At 40.5% G+C, this 18,149-nt stretch overlaps 1 protein-coding gene across 1 annotated transcript in view; it reads left to right on the top strand.

Moving 5' to 3' along the window:
* vash2 (vasohibin 2) overlaps positions 1-10,801 on the top strand; it is a 28,856-nt gene extending 18,055 nt beyond the window's left edge. Inside the window, exons 5-8 of the mRNA XM_083934143.1 lie at positions 564-801; positions 905-1,048; positions 4,051-4,169; positions 8,245-10,801. Of these exons, the coding sequence (XP_083790269.1) occupies positions 564-801; positions 905-1,048; positions 4,051-4,169; positions 8,245-8,314 (571 nt within the window). The 3' untranslated portion in view covers positions 8,315-10,801. The remainder of the gene's footprint in view (positions 1-563; positions 802-904; positions 1,049-4,050; positions 4,170-8,244) is intronic.
* The last annotated feature ends 7,348 nt before the right edge of the window (positions 10,802-18,149 follow it).

Below are 18,149 nucleotides of genomic sequence, written 5' to 3' on the forward strand. Positions count from 1 at the left end.
CTCTCTGAATCCATTTTGAAAACAGAGATTGGGGTCAGTTAAATGTTTGACTGAAAATTAAAGGATTAAAGGCATGAAAAGAAAGAGGGAAAAGAGGAATAAAGAGAAAGGAAAGAAGATTAGATAGAAAGAGGTCAAAGGTAAAGATGTGCACAAAATCTCCCAGTGAATCGCACAGTTAAACACACACACAGGCGCGCACACACACACATACCCTGAACATGCGTGTCATCATCTCCTGAGGTTTCTGATGGTACCAGACAGCTCATCTCTCTCTCCGTCTTTGTTTTTCTTGTCACATTCAGTCAGACAGGCGGAGCGGCCCACGTTTGGCATTATCATGGTATTCTCTCCTTCTGAGAGCCAGACTCAATCTAATTTCACATCACTCAAGCTGCTGAGTCAAATCCAAACAAATATACTTTCACTGCCTGGTTTGCACTCAAATGTTTTTTTTTTGTAAAATTTATTTCAGGCTTGTAGTCAAATGTGTAGCTTCAGTGGTACAGTCAAAGTGTGTTGAGATTATTTCAGATCCTCCTTAACTCCGGTGTGTTGCGCAGCTACCTGACCAACGGGCTGACGTCTCTCGAGCGTTTCCCCATCAGCTTTAAAACCCAGTTTTCGGGCCACTGCTTCCACCATGTTGTGCTGGGGGTCTACTGCAACGGCCGCTACGGATCACTTGGCATGAGCCGCCGCCAGGACCTGATGGACAAACCGCTGACACACCGCACACTGGGAGAGCTGGTGGCCGAGTTCGAGAGCTCCTACAAGAGATACCAGCACACTCTGAAGAAGGTAAGAGAAGGAGGGAGGGGATGGGGATGTGTTATGGAGGTAAGAAAGAAGTATCAGTAGGATCATTAAAGGTGTGTCTGACTTTGACCACCGATTCTCCTAGGTAAAGATCGGCCTATATGTGCCTCACGACCCCCACGTCTTCCAGCCAATCGAATGGAAGCATTTGGTGCTGAATGCTGCTCGACTGGGAGCTCAGGAGATGAGGAAGGAGCTGGAGAAACACGGCCGGGACATGAGGATGAAGGTACAAACTGGATACACACAAACTGACACAAACTTTAGGGTTTGAGGATGTTTTTTATACAGATTTCTCATTCCAAAAATTTTAAATTTAACAATTCTCTTGGGGTAAATAAATCCAACTTATAAGTGTATTTTCTTCTATATTTTGTTCACTGAAGCCCTAATACAGATAAGAACACTAAACCTGAAAAAGAGCATGAAAGGTCCCCTTTTAATAAGAGATGTGAATGTGCCAGGATCAGAAATGTATGTGAACTCAACACAAAAATGCCCTGGTATGTAAGTGTGCGGCCAAACGCCGGAGATGAGACTTGGCACCATGCAGTCAGAGGCAGAGGAAAATACAGACTGCACTCAAACCAAAAAATAAATCCACCACGATGGTAACAACTGAACACAGCAGACAAAGGACCGTGGACTCATGGGCCAGTTCCCAGGAGTGGGACAGAAGTAAAACAGTTCTTAGTGGTGCAACTAATGTTGAATGAGTGTTTGTTTTCCAAAATACAATACAGACATGTTATTTCATACTTGAATGAGAAGACCAACATGTCTCTCAAAATCCGACCAGGGGGATCAAATATGACCTTGTAGAAATCGTGGAATGTCAGCGTGTATAAAAACACACAGTTGCTGTTTATGGTCACATGTATTCCACATGCTGCCTGTTAGTCAGGTCCACACCGCATTCATCAAATTGATGTCAAGGAGAATGCTGCTTTTTATTTTCTCCTGTCACTCGATTCCGATTTATTTAACACAGCAAACAACTGCTCAGCCATAAGTTCCCCGTCTGCTGCAACACTTCTGTGGCAAAGTTCTATTCATATTTCACTTATTTAGCTTGTTTGTTGTATCATCTTCAGCATGACGTAGCCTGTTTTCATTTTTAATCGCAGCGCCTCTGTCTAGAAGCTTGTGTTGTGATGGAAACTAAAAAACACTCTTTTTTTTCTTCTTTTGGGACCGAAGGGAAACACCTTTATTATATTTTTCCACGAGACCAGAGATTATTGAGTTTCCTTCGTGCTGAACATGGAATATAAACTGTCAGGAATTATTTAGGCCACGCTGGAGAAGGAAGGAATGTGTGAGTAAGAAGGGGAGACACAGTGGCTTGGCTTGTGTCAGGTTGAATGTTTTATGACTCTTTGGGGTTTTATTTGTCATTTCTTTATGGGTTTACTTTTTGTTTTTCTTTTCATATTTTGTAATTCAATGAAGGTGATGTGTGAGTTTGAGTGTGTGTGTGTGTGTGTGTGTGTGTGTGTGTGTGTGTGTGTGTGTGTGTGCGTGTGTGTGTGTGTGTGTGTGTGTGTGTGTGTGTGTTTCCGTGTGAAATGCTGATGTGGGGTAGTTGTATATGGACAGCAATGCATGTCAGCAAGATATGTAGGTCAGTGAGTTTGCAGCTGTCACACATGGACATGAAAACACAGACACACACAGAGACTCTGGTCAGCTGTGGGGGTTTGGGAGACTTTGGTATAATCCCTGCTGTACTCCAGAGAATGTGAAGTCATTATAGACCTGTGTGTGTGTTCATGTTTACTTATAGACCCTGACAATGGCGTCAGTTTTGTTTGTTCCTCTCTCTTCTTCGAGGGCCTGGAATGCACTACAGTAAGTTACTAACAGTCCTCACAAGGATAGACTTCAAATGTGTGTTATGACTGTGAAGAACTCACAGTAACACATTGCCAGACTGCTGCATCAAGGACTAGTTGTAACATTTCATTTCAATATTTAAGTAATGATAAAAGCATAAAACTAAAGAAGGCTGTAGGACATATGAGATAGGCTGCTAAAACACGTCAACACACACACAGACTCCTATATCTCTCAGAACCACATGACGAATGTGACCAGCTGTGGAATATGAGCCATTTCCTGGCTTTTGCTTTGTCCGGGAAAACTTGCCATCCGTGTTCCTCCCTCCTGCAGTTCTTCTCCCACTGAGTTCTTAATGATAGCTTCAAATTGCTGTTTCTCTCACTCACACTCTGACACACACGCACGCACGCACACACGCACACGCGCACACACGCACACACACGCACACACACACACACACACACACACACACACACACACACACACACACACACACACACACACACACACACACACACACACACACACACACACACACACACACACACACACACACACACACACACACACACACACACACACACACACACACAGAGAGAGCCTCATTTGGAGCTTTAAATTGAATTTTCTGCACAACAGCAGTTTTTCAAGATTTAGGAAGATTAAACAACCAAACATCTTACACACACACACACACACACACTCACAGTGGGATTGTTTTTCTGGGGTACCATTCATCCCAGTTGTACTTTGTGCCCTGCAGCTGAGTAGCAGCAGTTGTTGTTGTTTGAGTCATGCTAGCATCATCTCTGTTCTGTAAAATGCCTGAAGGAGTTCAGTGGCTCTTTGAGAGGGTGTGAATAGAGAAGCAGCACGAGCCTCCTGAATGATCCCAGGAATTTTGTTGCATTGTGGTTTGTCTGTTTAATGATGAAAACGCAGGTTCTGAAACCATCAATGTTCAAACGATAAGACAATGAATCCGTATGTTGGGCGTGAGGATTTGCTGCTTTGTTTCCTGTTTATCATTGTAAACTGAATACACTTTGAGTTTTCTACTGTTGACGAAAAAAAGCAATTTGAATATAACACTTTGGGCTCAGAGATTGTGGTCGACATATCATCACAATTTGACACTTTGTTGACTCTATACTCCATCAGTTAACCTGGAAAATAATTGAAAAATTAATCCATAATGATTTTTGCCTCTTTTTTGGCTGAACCATACAGCCAATTTGTTTTAAATCAAACCATTGAGCTAAAAGAGTATAACAAAGCTGCAGACTGCATGATAATAGATAATGGTTTTGCACAATATAAATACTGATAAATGTAAATTATTACAAAAATTGTGATATTGACTGTTGTTGCTTTGTGTGATTTTCTCAGATCTTAAAATCGTCCAGTGCCCAGTCACCAATCAAGGAGCGGAGCCGGGGGAAATCCTTATCACCACGGCGACGTCAGAGCAGTCCTCAGCGACGCCTCGCACACCGCAGAGACAAATCGTGAGTGTTTTCCATCGTTTGTGTGTGTGTGTGTGTGTGTGCGTGTGTATGTGTGTGTGTGTGTGTATGTGTGTATGTGTGTGTGTGTGTGTGTTTTCTTGCATGCTCATTTCCAGCCAACTTTCCCTGTTGTAGCAGCTTACAGGATTTTCACACACAGAAAGACTCCTCTGGTGTTTTTGTGAACTTACCATTGAGTTCAGCAGTGTTTTAATGGTGGATGGTGGAATTTATCAACCCTTGTGTGTTCCGTCCTTCAACCTCTCCTCCCTTCCACTCTCCCTTTCTCTTCTTGGCTCTGCGCTTGAGGTCAAGGAGAGTTTAGACTTTAAGTGGCATGTGTGTGTGTCTGTGTGTGTGTGATGTCTGTGTTGCTGACAGCTCAGCATTATTACCAGGCAGACAAGTCCTTGTTCTGTACAGCTGACACTAGGCATTGTCATCGTTCGTGTGCGTGTGCATGTGTGTGTGTGTGTGTGTGTCATTAGCAGTTCCTCCCTTTCCTCTCACTGAGATTCAGGGAATAAGGCCACTGGTGCTGCAAGTCAAACCCTAACTCATACATTGAATCAGAGAGAACATACTGTCATTATTTGCTGCTCTGTGTGCCCTGAATTGCCCCCCGGGGACAAATAAAGTTTTTTGAATTGAATTGAATTGAATAAACCAAACTCCATAGAGAATTCTGGATATGTCAAGGCACCCTGCTCAGTGGCTACTACACATATTGACTAAAGATCTTGTTTGCATCATAGGGAGCTACTCTTTAATTTGGCATTTCAGTCCTGCTAACTAATCATTTTTAATAGCTTTTTAGTGTGTGAATCCCTTCAAATAACTTTAATCTACATATAAACTGAGATGGATGAAATTCCCTCAGGGTTAGCAGCTCCCAAAAACAGGGAGATTCAGTGCTCCAGATCAATGACAGTGGAACTTTGACACACACACACACACACACACACACACACACATGCAGGATGCTGAGTGTTTGTGTGTGCTGTCAGCTGTGTGGTAGGCTGTAACACAAGATGACTTGGACGGCAGCTGCAGTCCAGCCTTATTGCAGAGTCACCACAAACACACGGACACACACACATTTGACGTTGCACAGCGATGACCTTTCTAATGAGAAGCTCAAGCAGGATTAACCGTCTAATTATATGTGTGTGTGTGTGTGTGTGTGTGTGTGTGTGTGTGTGTGTGTGTGTGTGTGTGTGTGTGTGTGTGTGTGTGTGTGTTTTAAAATGAAACTAACACAAAACAGAGGCTTTTCCATTGAATCCTTTTCAGTCATCTAAAGTCAAATCATCTCCTCTTTCAAGTTTTGCAGAACTGACCTAGTTATTAGATCATTTGAGACAACAAATCATAAAAGCCCCAAATGCAATTCAGCTATGAAAACATTCAATATTATGGTTTGTATTTAAGTTACAACCACAGATATTATCCCAGCAACCTTAGCTTCGCATTGGCGTGTTTGTCTTCCACAAGCTATTTTAGCTTTCATCACGAGTTAATATCAAGGATGAAAATGTAATGCAAAATACTGCAACAAATCTTCAATGTCAAAGGTTATATTTAATTCAATTTTTATTATTTTCTTCCTTCCCGGTGTTAGGGCTGGGCAATATGACTGTAAATATGGTATATCGATACACAATATAATAAATGTATATGATAGGTAGAATGTAACCTAACCTCTATATATATATATATATATATATATATATATATATATATATATATATATAGTTTCTATCAGGAACTGAAACTGACAACAGAACCAACAAAACCAGCCGCAGAACTGTATTATTGCAATGTTTACATCATTGGGCTTTACATTCTGATCCTTATGTTCATTTTGCATTAATGTTTTTTTCATAAAATGAGAGAACACTATTTGTCGTTAATTTACATGAGTAAACAATAATGGGCTTTACTATGCGTTTATGTCATGTAAGCTGTTTATTTGAATTATTATTTTTTGAATTACCAAAAAGGTGCTGTATGGTTATAAGCAGTATATCGTTATTGAGATATGAAATGACATATATGGGGACAGAGAGTTTTGGCCATATAGCCCAGCTCTGCAGTTAATTCTAATCATCTATATCATGTCATTTTTAAGATGTTTATTTTAGAGAACTGCAACAATGGTCAATTGATTAGTCAATCAGCAGAAAATTAGTAAGCAACAACTTTTGGTATCAGTTAATTGTTTCAGTTACATATGAAGCAAAAAAAAAAAGCCCAACATGTTTTAGGACTTTTAAAAGAACTTACGATTAAGAGTCATTTGTTGCAATGTTATCTATGTTATCTTGTATCATTTCAGTGTGGAAGCCAAAGAAAGAGACTAGTTTATTTCAGATCAGTCATAGAATTTGACATGGCAAGAATGTGTGAACCTTCTTACTGCATTTCAACACCACGCCCCCCAGTGTTGAGTATGATACAGTAGCTCATAGGTCACAAAGTTACAAATTTGTACCCACATTTGTGAAGTGCTCTTGAGCCAAATTATAAAACGTGATCCTCTGTCTGCCTGTGGTTAGAGACGTGATATTTAATGGATTGAGGTGAAACCAGCTAAAACCTGTTATTAAGCACTGATTTCTCTTAAATCACACGGAGCTGCACGTAAACAGAAGCATGCAAGTTAGAGAACGGAGAGAAGTAATATGAGATGTGGAAAGTTTCTTAATTATTATCTGCTTACTTTCCCTGCAGGGTTCAGTCAAGTACATTGTTTTAATCTTTATAAAAGTTAATTGTCTCATCAGCCGAGAGAAACCATTTAAATGATCAGGACACATCAGAACAGCACATTACCACTTCAAGGTACTTCACTGTGGTACTTAAAAGGCTATTACTGTTATCAACAGAGCACTTATGCACTTAACAACATGTTGCCACACAGAGACGGCAGCAGAGACGGCGTAATAACCTGCTGCTGCTTTAAACAGCTGAGAGCAGGGACGCTTCAACAGCACAGGGTTATTTTAGCAGCACGAACAACCAAAACTGCATGCTATACACAAACAAATACAACACAAAGCTCAATTAAGTGAAATAACATTTGAAAAAAACGACATTTAAGGAATATGAGACGTCATGAAATATATTGAAAACAACAATTATCTCAATAATTCTGAGGAGAAGGGACCGACATAAAGAGAGAAGAAGAAAAGAGAGAGCACAGAGGATTCAATCCGATGACTTTCTGGCTTTTGGAAAAAATAGAAGGCGTTGAATCTCTTTTCATTGTTCATCTTCTTCATGTCTTTTTGCTCGTATTTCTATTTATTTACTATATAGTGACATTTCATGGAAAACTGACTTATTTCAAAATTCTATATTATGACTTTTTTGACCTTGACTTAGGCTTTTTGTCCTCTTATAATATTATGGACTTTTTTCATATAGGGTAGCCTTGCTGAACCAGTCATAGCATAGTTAGTGAAAAAAGTCATAGTATAGTGTGTCCCAAAAAAGGATGACTAACATCATTAGGGCTACCACTGTCTAATAATGTGTATCCATGCGTAACACTTAAATTCTCCTCAAAACCAACGCTGATTGGACATTCGCTATACTATGACTTTTTTTGGTTTTAATTATTTTTGAGTCACACTTTGCTGTAACTTTTCCTGACTTTTTTCAATGCAGTCATGGCAAAAAGACAGGAACAGTCATAGGATAGTCTGTCAAATGCAGTTTTGGCCTAATTTGTTGAAAAAAGTAAGGAAAGGTCATAGAAAAGTGTGACCAAAAACATAAGCCAAAGAAAGTCATAGTATAGTATGACAAAAATAGTAAAAATTAGTCAAAATATAATGTCCAGAAAATGCTTAAATCAGTCGAAGAATAGCCTGTCTAATGCAGTCATGGCATAATTTGATGGAAAAGCCAGTAATAAAAAGTCTTAGTTCAGTATGTTGAAAAAAAGTCATACTAATATTTATTTTAAAAAAGTGTTTTAAATTCATAGGACAGTATGTTGGAAAAACACACTCCTCAATGTCTCCTCAATGTGATCTGAGCATGTCTCTGCTCTCCGTCTGTCTTTCAGGCCGGCCGCCGTGGAGAGGAAACCTCCGGAGCTCAGCACTCTCAGTGACGGCTACCAGATCCGCATCTGATCCCCTGCTTCACCTCCCAACCATCCCAAATCCGTCCAACACACCCGGCCACCCTGATCCTCCTAAAGCGACTCCTGCCACCAAACCAGTTTTTAGAAGAGGATTCACTGCAGCTAGAACAACTCATCTGGATTTCACACACACAAGGTGGATGAGGAGCACACGGAAACAAGAGCTTTTCTTTTAGAGCTGCGACAGGAAGAACGTCTCAGAAGCCAGAAAGTGACTGACTGCGCTGGTTTTAATACTTGACGGTGGACACAGTTGACCCTTTTAGTAAAAATGAAGCCTCAACAAGAGCCTCATCATCACACACCTGATAGTGGCTGCTCTTTCTGTTACACCGACACATTTCCGTCATGTAGCCGAAGCTTCAGAAGGAGTGATATCAATGTATTTACATTTCAATCATCTGGCAGTATGGAATTACAACAGATGTAACAAAGTACTGCTGTATCTTAGAGAAGGGCTACAACATTAGGTAAGAGACAAAAAACAAAGATATTAACATCTATTTGCACAGAACAGGACTAACATACATCCATTTATTGGTGGTTCTGGCCTGTTATCCTGTAAAACGACCAGTTATCAGAATGCCACTTCTAAAGCACAATATCACTAATATCTTCTGTCAGGGACGAGCGGGCCGATGACTTTAGGTCGACACACATCAGAAGACAGCAGATTGACATGTTTAAGTTTTATCCCACTTTATCCTGACATGCCTGTTCAAGTACTGCAGCACTTTGGCTTTAAGAAAAAGATCCCTGAATGTTCAGAAGTTATGCATTAGTTACACTTTACTTTGACAAAAACCCTCTAAGTTTAAATAAGATGACTAAGTAGACTTCCACATGCAGATTCTATTGATCTGAGGCTAGAATAAGGAGAGTAAATCAATAAAGTATGCAGGACAAGATTCGACACTGAGGAAAGTGAAGAAGAAGAGAGGAGGTGGAAAGGAGAAGAGAAGAGAGGGAGTGATGTAGAGAGAGAATTGACTGCGGGAGATCAGTGAACGATCATTAGAGCACTGCGGCAAACCTCCGGCCCCCTCCTCTTCTCATTCTCCTCCTCCTCTGCCCTTTGTTGACACATAACTGAATACAGAAGCTCTGCTCAGAGTCATTCTCAAACACAGATGACAAGAAGTTCACGGTCACAATGTATAAAGCTAAAAATATATCTATATACTAAGATAAAAGAGCAGGGTTGGAACTACCGATTGGCTCGACCATTTGACGTCCACGTCGTTATTTATTTAACAAGTAGATTTCTGTTATTTATTGTTTAACTGCAGGAAAACGTCCGTTGTTTGGGGAAATGGAGGGGTCACTACTTGATTCAGGGGATGAGAAATGTAAAAAAGGAATGCTACTTAATAACTGGATGTTTTTCACCTCTTGGGGCCCTTTAAACAGTGTTTGGTTGAACTGCCCACAGCTCAGGTCCACAGTGAACCCATAACCTGTGATGATTGACCCCAAGCAGAACCGCTTATTCAAACCAGGCCAGAAAAGGGGGAAAGTATCCGCTATTAAACAGGAAAATAAAAGCAAATATTAGAAAAAAAGTTTGGGGGAAAAACTTAATTTTGTGTAACACAGTTCATTCTTTTATTTATTTTTCTCATCTCTTTAATCAACTTGTGGCCGCTCAGATTTTGAAAATGCTAGTAAAGATAGTAATTCAAATTAAGGACACATTACATGGATTTAAATGTGGAAGATACAGCATCAGCATCAGTACAGATGCACTAAGTAGAGACTTGAATTTAGAGGTCATGATGTTTGGCGAATGAAATGATTAAAATACTAAAATCTTGAAGAAAAATCCAACACCTCTGGTGGAAGTGTTCACAGTAAACTAACATACTGTTGACCAGCTGTTGACCACTAACAGCTGGAATATCAAATCCATCAGCTGGTCCCAGTTCAGCTGCAGCCACTTTGTCCACTCAGACAAACGAGGAGAGAGGGCAGATGTTGTTGGCTGAGTGAACGCTGTAACAAAGGCCTCATTCAAAGACAGATTTATGGGACAGGGGGAAGTAACACTCTGTGCACGCTGTCAGCTGATATTAGAGGCAGGCAGATGGCAAAGTCAGGACCCTCAGAGAGCTGGAACAGCCTGAAATAGGGCTGCAGATAATGATTATTTTCATCAGAGACTAATCTGCCAATTCATTTCAAGATGAATCGATTCATCGTCTGGTCCATTAAATGGTGTAAAAAGTGAAAATGTCCGTCCCAGTTTCTCAAAGATAAAGGTTTTCAGTCCAAACCCCAAAGATATTCAGTTTAATCTGATGAAAAACAGAAACAAATCAGCAAATCTCAATATTTGAGGCTGACTACAGCATTTTCTGCCATTTTTGCATGACAAATTCCCTTACGATGGAATCGGTCAATATCAATATAGTCCACTACTTAACATTCAGCTGACCAATCGTTGGAGCTCTGCTCTGAAAACAGAAACCAAAAATTGTGATTTCGATTTTAAGGACACGGCAGTAATTCTACAACTTAACACATCTCATTTGACTTGTCTCCTTCCACTCTGCTGTGTGTTTGAGGACATACAAAAGTAAGGCTGGGCAATAATTCAATCGTAAAAGAAAATCAATCGAGATTTCGTGTTACACAGTAACGCTGTCTTAACTGACTATAACAAGCACATTAACTCACACTTCTCAGAAAATCTGAAATACCTGCAACATTATTTATCGACCAGTTCAATACGGCCATCAACTGGGTTACATAACCCATGATTCCACATACCTGAGCAGATATAATGGTGACACTGTATATATCATTATGGAAGTGTGAAGCCCTGTCCTCAAACTTAAAAAAAAAGTCAGTGTTTGTACCAATGCTGTTTTTTCAATCAGTAACTCATAGTCTGAGGTCTTGGCAGGAGACCAATAAGAGTCAGGACACCACACAGTTCTCAGAGCATCACTGAGTGTTGTGGCTCTCAGAAGCTTCTGTAACAAGCCCGTTCAGTACCGTATGCACTGCTTCACGCTGGTACGCGTGATGCATCAGAAGGATTCTCCAAAAACAATCGAATCAGGTTTGAACATGATTGATTTTTTGGATTCTCCTGTGGAGGCCTTCGATGATTCACAGCTGAGGAGCTTGAAATCTCACGTCCAGTGCGATATCTAGTTGATTGGAACCTTCATGATAGAAACAGATATTCGACACATACTTTTACACATTCTGTACTTACATACGGTACACATGTATGTACATCAAAATGCATCTTGGTTTATTCAGGTTTGTTACATCCACCGAATGTACTGTACAGTTTACAGCCTTCACACTGAAGTGCAGAAGTCAGTTTGAATTAAGAAAAGATGTGTTCGTACAACCACAGCCCTCTACCCCTGACCAGCACCATTCACAGACGTTTGGCTTCTTCAAACTATAGGACACTTAAAAAAATGACAACTGACTTCTGCAGTTTTCATCTGAAGGAGTAAGTCAAAAGAAAAACGTTGTTCCCCCAAAAATCAACTACAAAATGATCTCTGTTCTGTTACGCTGCGCCGGGCCACTTTGGATTTTTCCTCGACTAAAAAGTCTTCAACTTCTGAAAATGTGATCACCCAGAAAGTCCTGGAGCAGTGCTAGCAGCTATCCTTTACACACAATCCTCATTCTCATGTGTCTATAGTGCTATATTTCATTTATATCATCCATCTGATACCCATCTAGTGCTCTTATTGTGGCGACTAGTGTTTTTATTGCTGAGCTGAGCCGTTCTCTCGTCAAATAAATCTCGCACTGTAGGGTTGACCCCGTCTTTATCTACACAAGACTAATAAACTAATAAAACAGTGTCCTATTACAGGGACTTAATGTGTTTTGGCCACTCGTAGCACCAAGGCGCGGAACCACTGGTCGACAGTTGGTGGCAGTAACGTGCCAAAAACGCCAACAAGGGCGAGGAAGACCGCCAACAAGCGAAGATGGCTGTTTTAAATTCTCCCCAAAAATTGTCCCCACACTTATTTAGTGAGAAAGGAAATGAGCGCTGATTTGGCCTGAAGGAAACACAAACTGCATTTATGTGAGGAGCGGCGAAAGTTCTGCGGGCGTGTGTTTGAACAAATGCCTGGTGCAGCTTTGACTTCATATCTAATGGAGCAAAGATCATTTTATATTCCTTTAACGTTGAGGGGGAAACACGAGCAGGCTCATTTTGCTTTAGGTGTTCCGGTCACATTTATCATCAGCTGGTCTAAATTCATATGAAAAGGTTGATGGAGGATTACGTGAGTCGGTGTACAGATTGTCATTTGATTGTTTTATCACTTTTCTTTGAATGTCTCACAGCGTCTCCTCACTCACAGAACGCGTGGGTTTTGTTGCCAACTGAACATTTCAATCTAGCTTTTTGTTTCTACAACGAGCTATGCACAAAAAAACAAACAAAAAAACTAAACTGAAATCCTAGTCTTCCACTATTTAAATGATGGAGGAGGAAGGGGTTTGTGGCTCGATCTACACAAACACAAATCACATTTTAAAACCTCTGCACAGAATACAAAAAACATGGTCAATAAATAGAATTGCACTCACCAAACCCCCACAGCCTCCCCCATCTGATTCAAGGTGCTGTGAGAAAAGCAGAATACTTTGACATGTGTCTGAGTGTCGGCCAGCAGAGGACCAGAGCACCGGCCAGAGACGGAGAGGTGACACTCAACGTGTTCACATTTGTACTGAAGCTTCAGTGTTGATACTTTCTAAAAGGCTGGACGTTTAGAAGAAGCACAAAGCTGCTTTTCCTTTTGTGAGGATTCAAAAATGTCACATCGTGGACAACGGAGGAGGAATTGATGCAACATATCTTGGGTATCTGACTGATGTTCATGTGTTTTTGGAACAATATAAACGGACCTAAACTTCACACATTTTACTCGGCGATGCACAAATGACCATGAAAACTTTGGATGCAAAGAAAAAACAAAACAAAAGTGCAGTTGTGGGGCTTTTACCCAAAGTACTCGGCTGCTCAGCAGAGACACAAACGCACACGTCACCACAAAACACAACCTGCACCCCTGAAACTCGATGTAGCAACTGTAACGGCAGTTTGCAGACTCCTGTGCTCGACCATTTATCTTATGAATGTTTTCTTCTTTTTGTTAAGTTTTTAAAACAAGATTCTGTTTGTGTTTCAAGGGCGGAAACTCAATATATAACATTTGAACTAATTACATATTGAATGCTTGATAAATATATAACAAAATGCAAAATAAATAATTATAATTTAGGGCTTAATTGTCACAATGAATGAATAAATAAATTAAAGGGGGCATGAAATATAGAAATATAGAATATAGACATGTTACTTTTATTTATATATTTATACATTTATGCATATATATTTATTATTGACTTTTGATGGATGAAGTTCACACATTTATTCATTTTGCTGCAGCAAGTTACAATGTGGATAAATGAAAGCATAGATAAATACATAGAATTCTAAATCGGCAAATACATTTGGAATCAATGAATGATTATAGGAATAAATAAATACAACATACATATACATAAATATACTTATTAAGCATTCAATAGTAGTGAGTTATGCATGTATATATTGAGTTTTGGCCCTTAAAACCCTCCGTACTTTTTGACCTCTCACATGTGTTTTATCAGGAGCTTTGCTTTGATGCGTTGATTGTATTCTTTCATTTGTTTTAAAACAACACCTCGTAGCTGTAGCAGGTGTTCTTGTCGATGGCCTTTGACCTGTTTCCAAAGTGCTGATATTATTATTTCTCAACTTCATCCTGAACTGACTTCTCTTAAATGATCTGAAGTCTGTTTGAAAATCAGAGATTAATAAGGAAACCTTCACAAACGTGACGACACAGAGATCTCGGGCCCGCTTCTGTAACTTCACGATGTCCTAAAAAGACTTAGCTGACAACACGGAGGCTTTTCAGTTCAATCTAAAAAGGTCCCTGTTACATAATGACATCAGAAGATTGGTTGGATTAAAAACTGGTTTTGTATTTGTGCAGTGAATGCTGAATTGACAAAAAAACGTCACAGATTCCATCATCAGGCGAGAGTCACAACTTTTCTCTTCTTGCTGCTTTTATTTTCCTGATCAAACGTGTTCCGATGTTCTGTAACAAAAATGTTGTTCTGTTGTGCGTCTCTGGAGACACTTTCCCCGTTACGAACATGTCAAAGCAGACTGGCGAACAAAGGGACGCTCGGCCTTCTATCAAACCTCTCACGTGGCGTAAGACGAGCAAAAGGATTCAGTGTGATGTGTGTGTGCGTGGAAATCCTACCCCAAACCACTGTAACCGTATTCAGAGCCCCGAGGAGCCGGCTCACACACACACACACACACACTTATCATTATGAATATGATCTTACAGAGCGTGTGTTCCCTGTGTGAGGACGTGCTGTGGTTTTGTATTCCTGCAGGAGCTGTGAGCCTCCGTAAATATTATTACTGGAACTTTCCTACTGTTACAGACAGCAGCTGTTTCTAATCGACAACTGTAGCAGCATGTGTTCTTTTAATAAATGATCTATGTTTCTACCCGTGTGTGACTTTCAGTTCCGAACTTCACTGCACTTATGTGACGACTGCAGCTCCTTGTAACTGTTCATTAAAGGGGCGGCACTACAGGTGAATGGAGCGACTTTTTAACCAAGAGATTACTGACATTAAATGTTTTTTCTATTACAAGTTTTCTGAAGCGCTGTGTTTGAATATGCAAATGAGGCATTATCTTGTAAAAAATTTGCACACAATTCCATTTCAACTGAGATATATCCTGTTGGGTAGTTTGATCTCCAGTATGGGTGTCAAACTGATCCAGTAAAGGGCCGTGTGGCTGCAGGTTTTCAGTCCAACCAAGCAAGAACACACCTGACTCGACTTACTCAATCACCTGAACTGTCTTCACACAGTTGATTAGTTGGACCAGGTGTGTTTTTGATTGGTTGGAATGAAAACCTGCAGCCACACGGCCCTTTACTGGATCACTTTGACACCCTTGATCTACTGCTATGCATCATATTCTATGAGATCATATGTTTGTTCTGTCCTGTGAGAACCACGTATCTCTGAAAATGTTTCATGTTTTCAGCTTTGTGGCGATCCCTTTTACAGACTTTATTTAGCTGAAGAAGGAGGAGAATATTTTCACATCATGCTTCAGTTTATCACAAACATTCAACATCAACACATCCAGAGTTACGTGGTTTTCACTGGACAGGAAGGAGATGAAAAAACTGTCATGTGAAAAGGAACTAAGCTGTTAAATATAGTGTTGTAAAAAGTTCTACATAAAATGGAAGTACAAGTACCTCAAAACTGGACTTGAGTACAGCACCAGCACAGTTAAGGAAACAGGGACGCAGTGGAGGTTTGAGAAACACGAAGGAGCTGCAGTGAAAACTACCATTAGAATGATGTAATTCCTTTCTATATGAAAGTCCTGTTACACTCACCGCACTACAGCTGGCTCCTGATAAAATAATCTGCTTACATCCCGCTGCAGATGCTCTCTGTGTGTGTGTGTGTGTGTGTGTGTGTGTGTGTGTGTGTGTGTGTGTGTGTGTGTGTCTCACTAGCACGTGGAGGCAGATTTACAGAAATCCCTTTCTCATTTATGCAGCAGTTCGTGGATTGGAAGGCAGTGGCGGCTCACCTCGTGTGTGTGTGTGTGTGTGTGTGTGTGTGTGTGTGTGTTTCTATCCAAGGCTTATGTTGATGTAAGTGTGTGTCTCTGTTGTGAGGATCAAACTGGTGACTGAGCTGTCAAGGTGACACGACAAGAAGCCAAGAGCGTTGCAAAACATCAACAAATCAATAAGCCGGTCTCTTATTTGCGTCTGAGAGCGGCCACAAACATAATTCTTCACCTCGTGCTGAGTTTCAAAGCGCCACCACTGGAGTTTGAATCTGCTCACAATCCTCCTTCCAAAAGCAAACAAACTGCATCAAATCAAATCACAGTGACATCATTTCATCGGTCAGATTAGGGCTGATCTGAGAGCAGAATCAGAAACTCCTCCTGTACTGACTAAAATGCTGTCATCGGTACCTGCGGGCTCCTTCACCACTGTACACGGACACCATGTTATTGAGCACTGAAATAAATCTACTGCAAACTTATAGATGTTCCTTTGCTGTTACGGCTGAAATATGACATTAATTCATTCTCTGTATGCGTTTGTCGATGCTTGAAAGCAGGGGTGCCCAATTCCAGTCCTGGAGGGCCACTGTTTCAGGTTTCTCTCAGGTGTGTTAGAGCAGGGAGAAACCTAAAACATTCAGGACAGTGGCCCTCCAGGACTGGAATTGGGCACCCCTGCTTTAAAGACACTCAGTTAACACAAAGTCCACTGCTGCCATCTAGTGCTCACAGACTAAACAACACAGACAGATTGCTTTTTCCTCTGGGGCACCTGCTGCAGGGTGAGAGCGCTGTTTGTTTGGATGCAGAAAAAAAAAGAAAAAAAAAGAAAAATCTGTTCAGCACAAATGTCTTCTGCAGGGAGACCTACGGAAGCCCTGAGGGGCAAAAGAGAAAAACAAGGACTTAAGAACAGGTGGAAAAAGGTTTTGCTATGGGACAGATCCTTGATACATAGGAAAAGAGGGGTGTGTGTGTGTGTGTGTGCGTGCAAAAGTGGGGCCCTGCAGAACCACTGATGTATTGTGTAGCACGTTATGTTACTTTACTGTCAAGTCTTTTTTAAGAACTGTAACTCGTGTTTAGAGTCCGTAGAAAAATTCAAACTTTCGTGACAGAAAGGCAGTTCAGCCTCTTGTGGCCAGAATAACTATTACAACAATAGCGTAAAAGTTGCTAAAACTGAAATAAAAAAGGAGTTAAAAAGTTAAAAATCTAAATAAATCCGTATTTCTCCGACACAGCCGAGCTGCTGCAAATGTTTGCACAGCTCGTTTCTCCGATGACTTAAAATCCAGATGTTCAATGACTAAAAAACACCTACGTCTAAAAAAAGTCTGGCTTTAAACTGGATAAAAAGTAAATTCATGAAGCTACTGGCAGACCACTACAACGCTAAGGAATGGACCAATGCTTGAATTAAAATGACAGATTTCTCCGGGACAAAGTAAATGTCATATATATATGACATAATATAGACATTTGAACGCAGAAAAGTGTCATAGTATACCTTCAAGTTTATGGGCTCAATTTGAAAAGTCGACATAGGGAGTGTGTGAAGCCTGCAGAGATCCAGGCGGGTCACACACACACGTAAGCACACACACGCACGCACACACACGCGCATACACGCACACACGTATGCACGCGCGCACGCACGCACACTTTCTCTGATGACAAATGAACCAGCTAACTCTGGTTATAGAAGAGCGAGACGAACCGTCATCTTTCTTTTGAAACAAACGTGACGCCAGGTTCGGAGGGAAGGAAAACCAACCATCTTCTGAAGTCACCAAAGAGTCGACATTAAACCGACAGCAGCCGCGTGTAAAAACACAAGTCCTTTATTTACAAACTCTCTTTCCAAAATGTTACAAAAATACATCCACTCTTAGTTATTGATTATTAAGTAAACATCTGAAATTCTATCACAATGTCCACTGAAACGTTTCATCCCATTATTCTCCTTTACTTGTGACCAAAGCTTCGTTTGCAGGTGAAATGTAAAGTACGGCTGAACGTGGGGGGGGGTCATTTTTCATTAGGACGTTTAGCTTGGGAATCTTAACTTTTTCTTCTTCTTCTTTTTTTTTTCAAGATTTGGAAACTTTCCATGGAAATGAATGAATATATTCAGTTTGGTACTGA

Source organism: Echiichthys vipera, assembly GCF_963691815.1.
Source record: "Echiichthys vipera genome assembly, chromosome: 19".
Lineage (NCBI taxonomy): Eukaryota > Metazoa > Chordata > Actinopteri > Perciformes > Trachinidae > Echiichthys > Echiichthys vipera.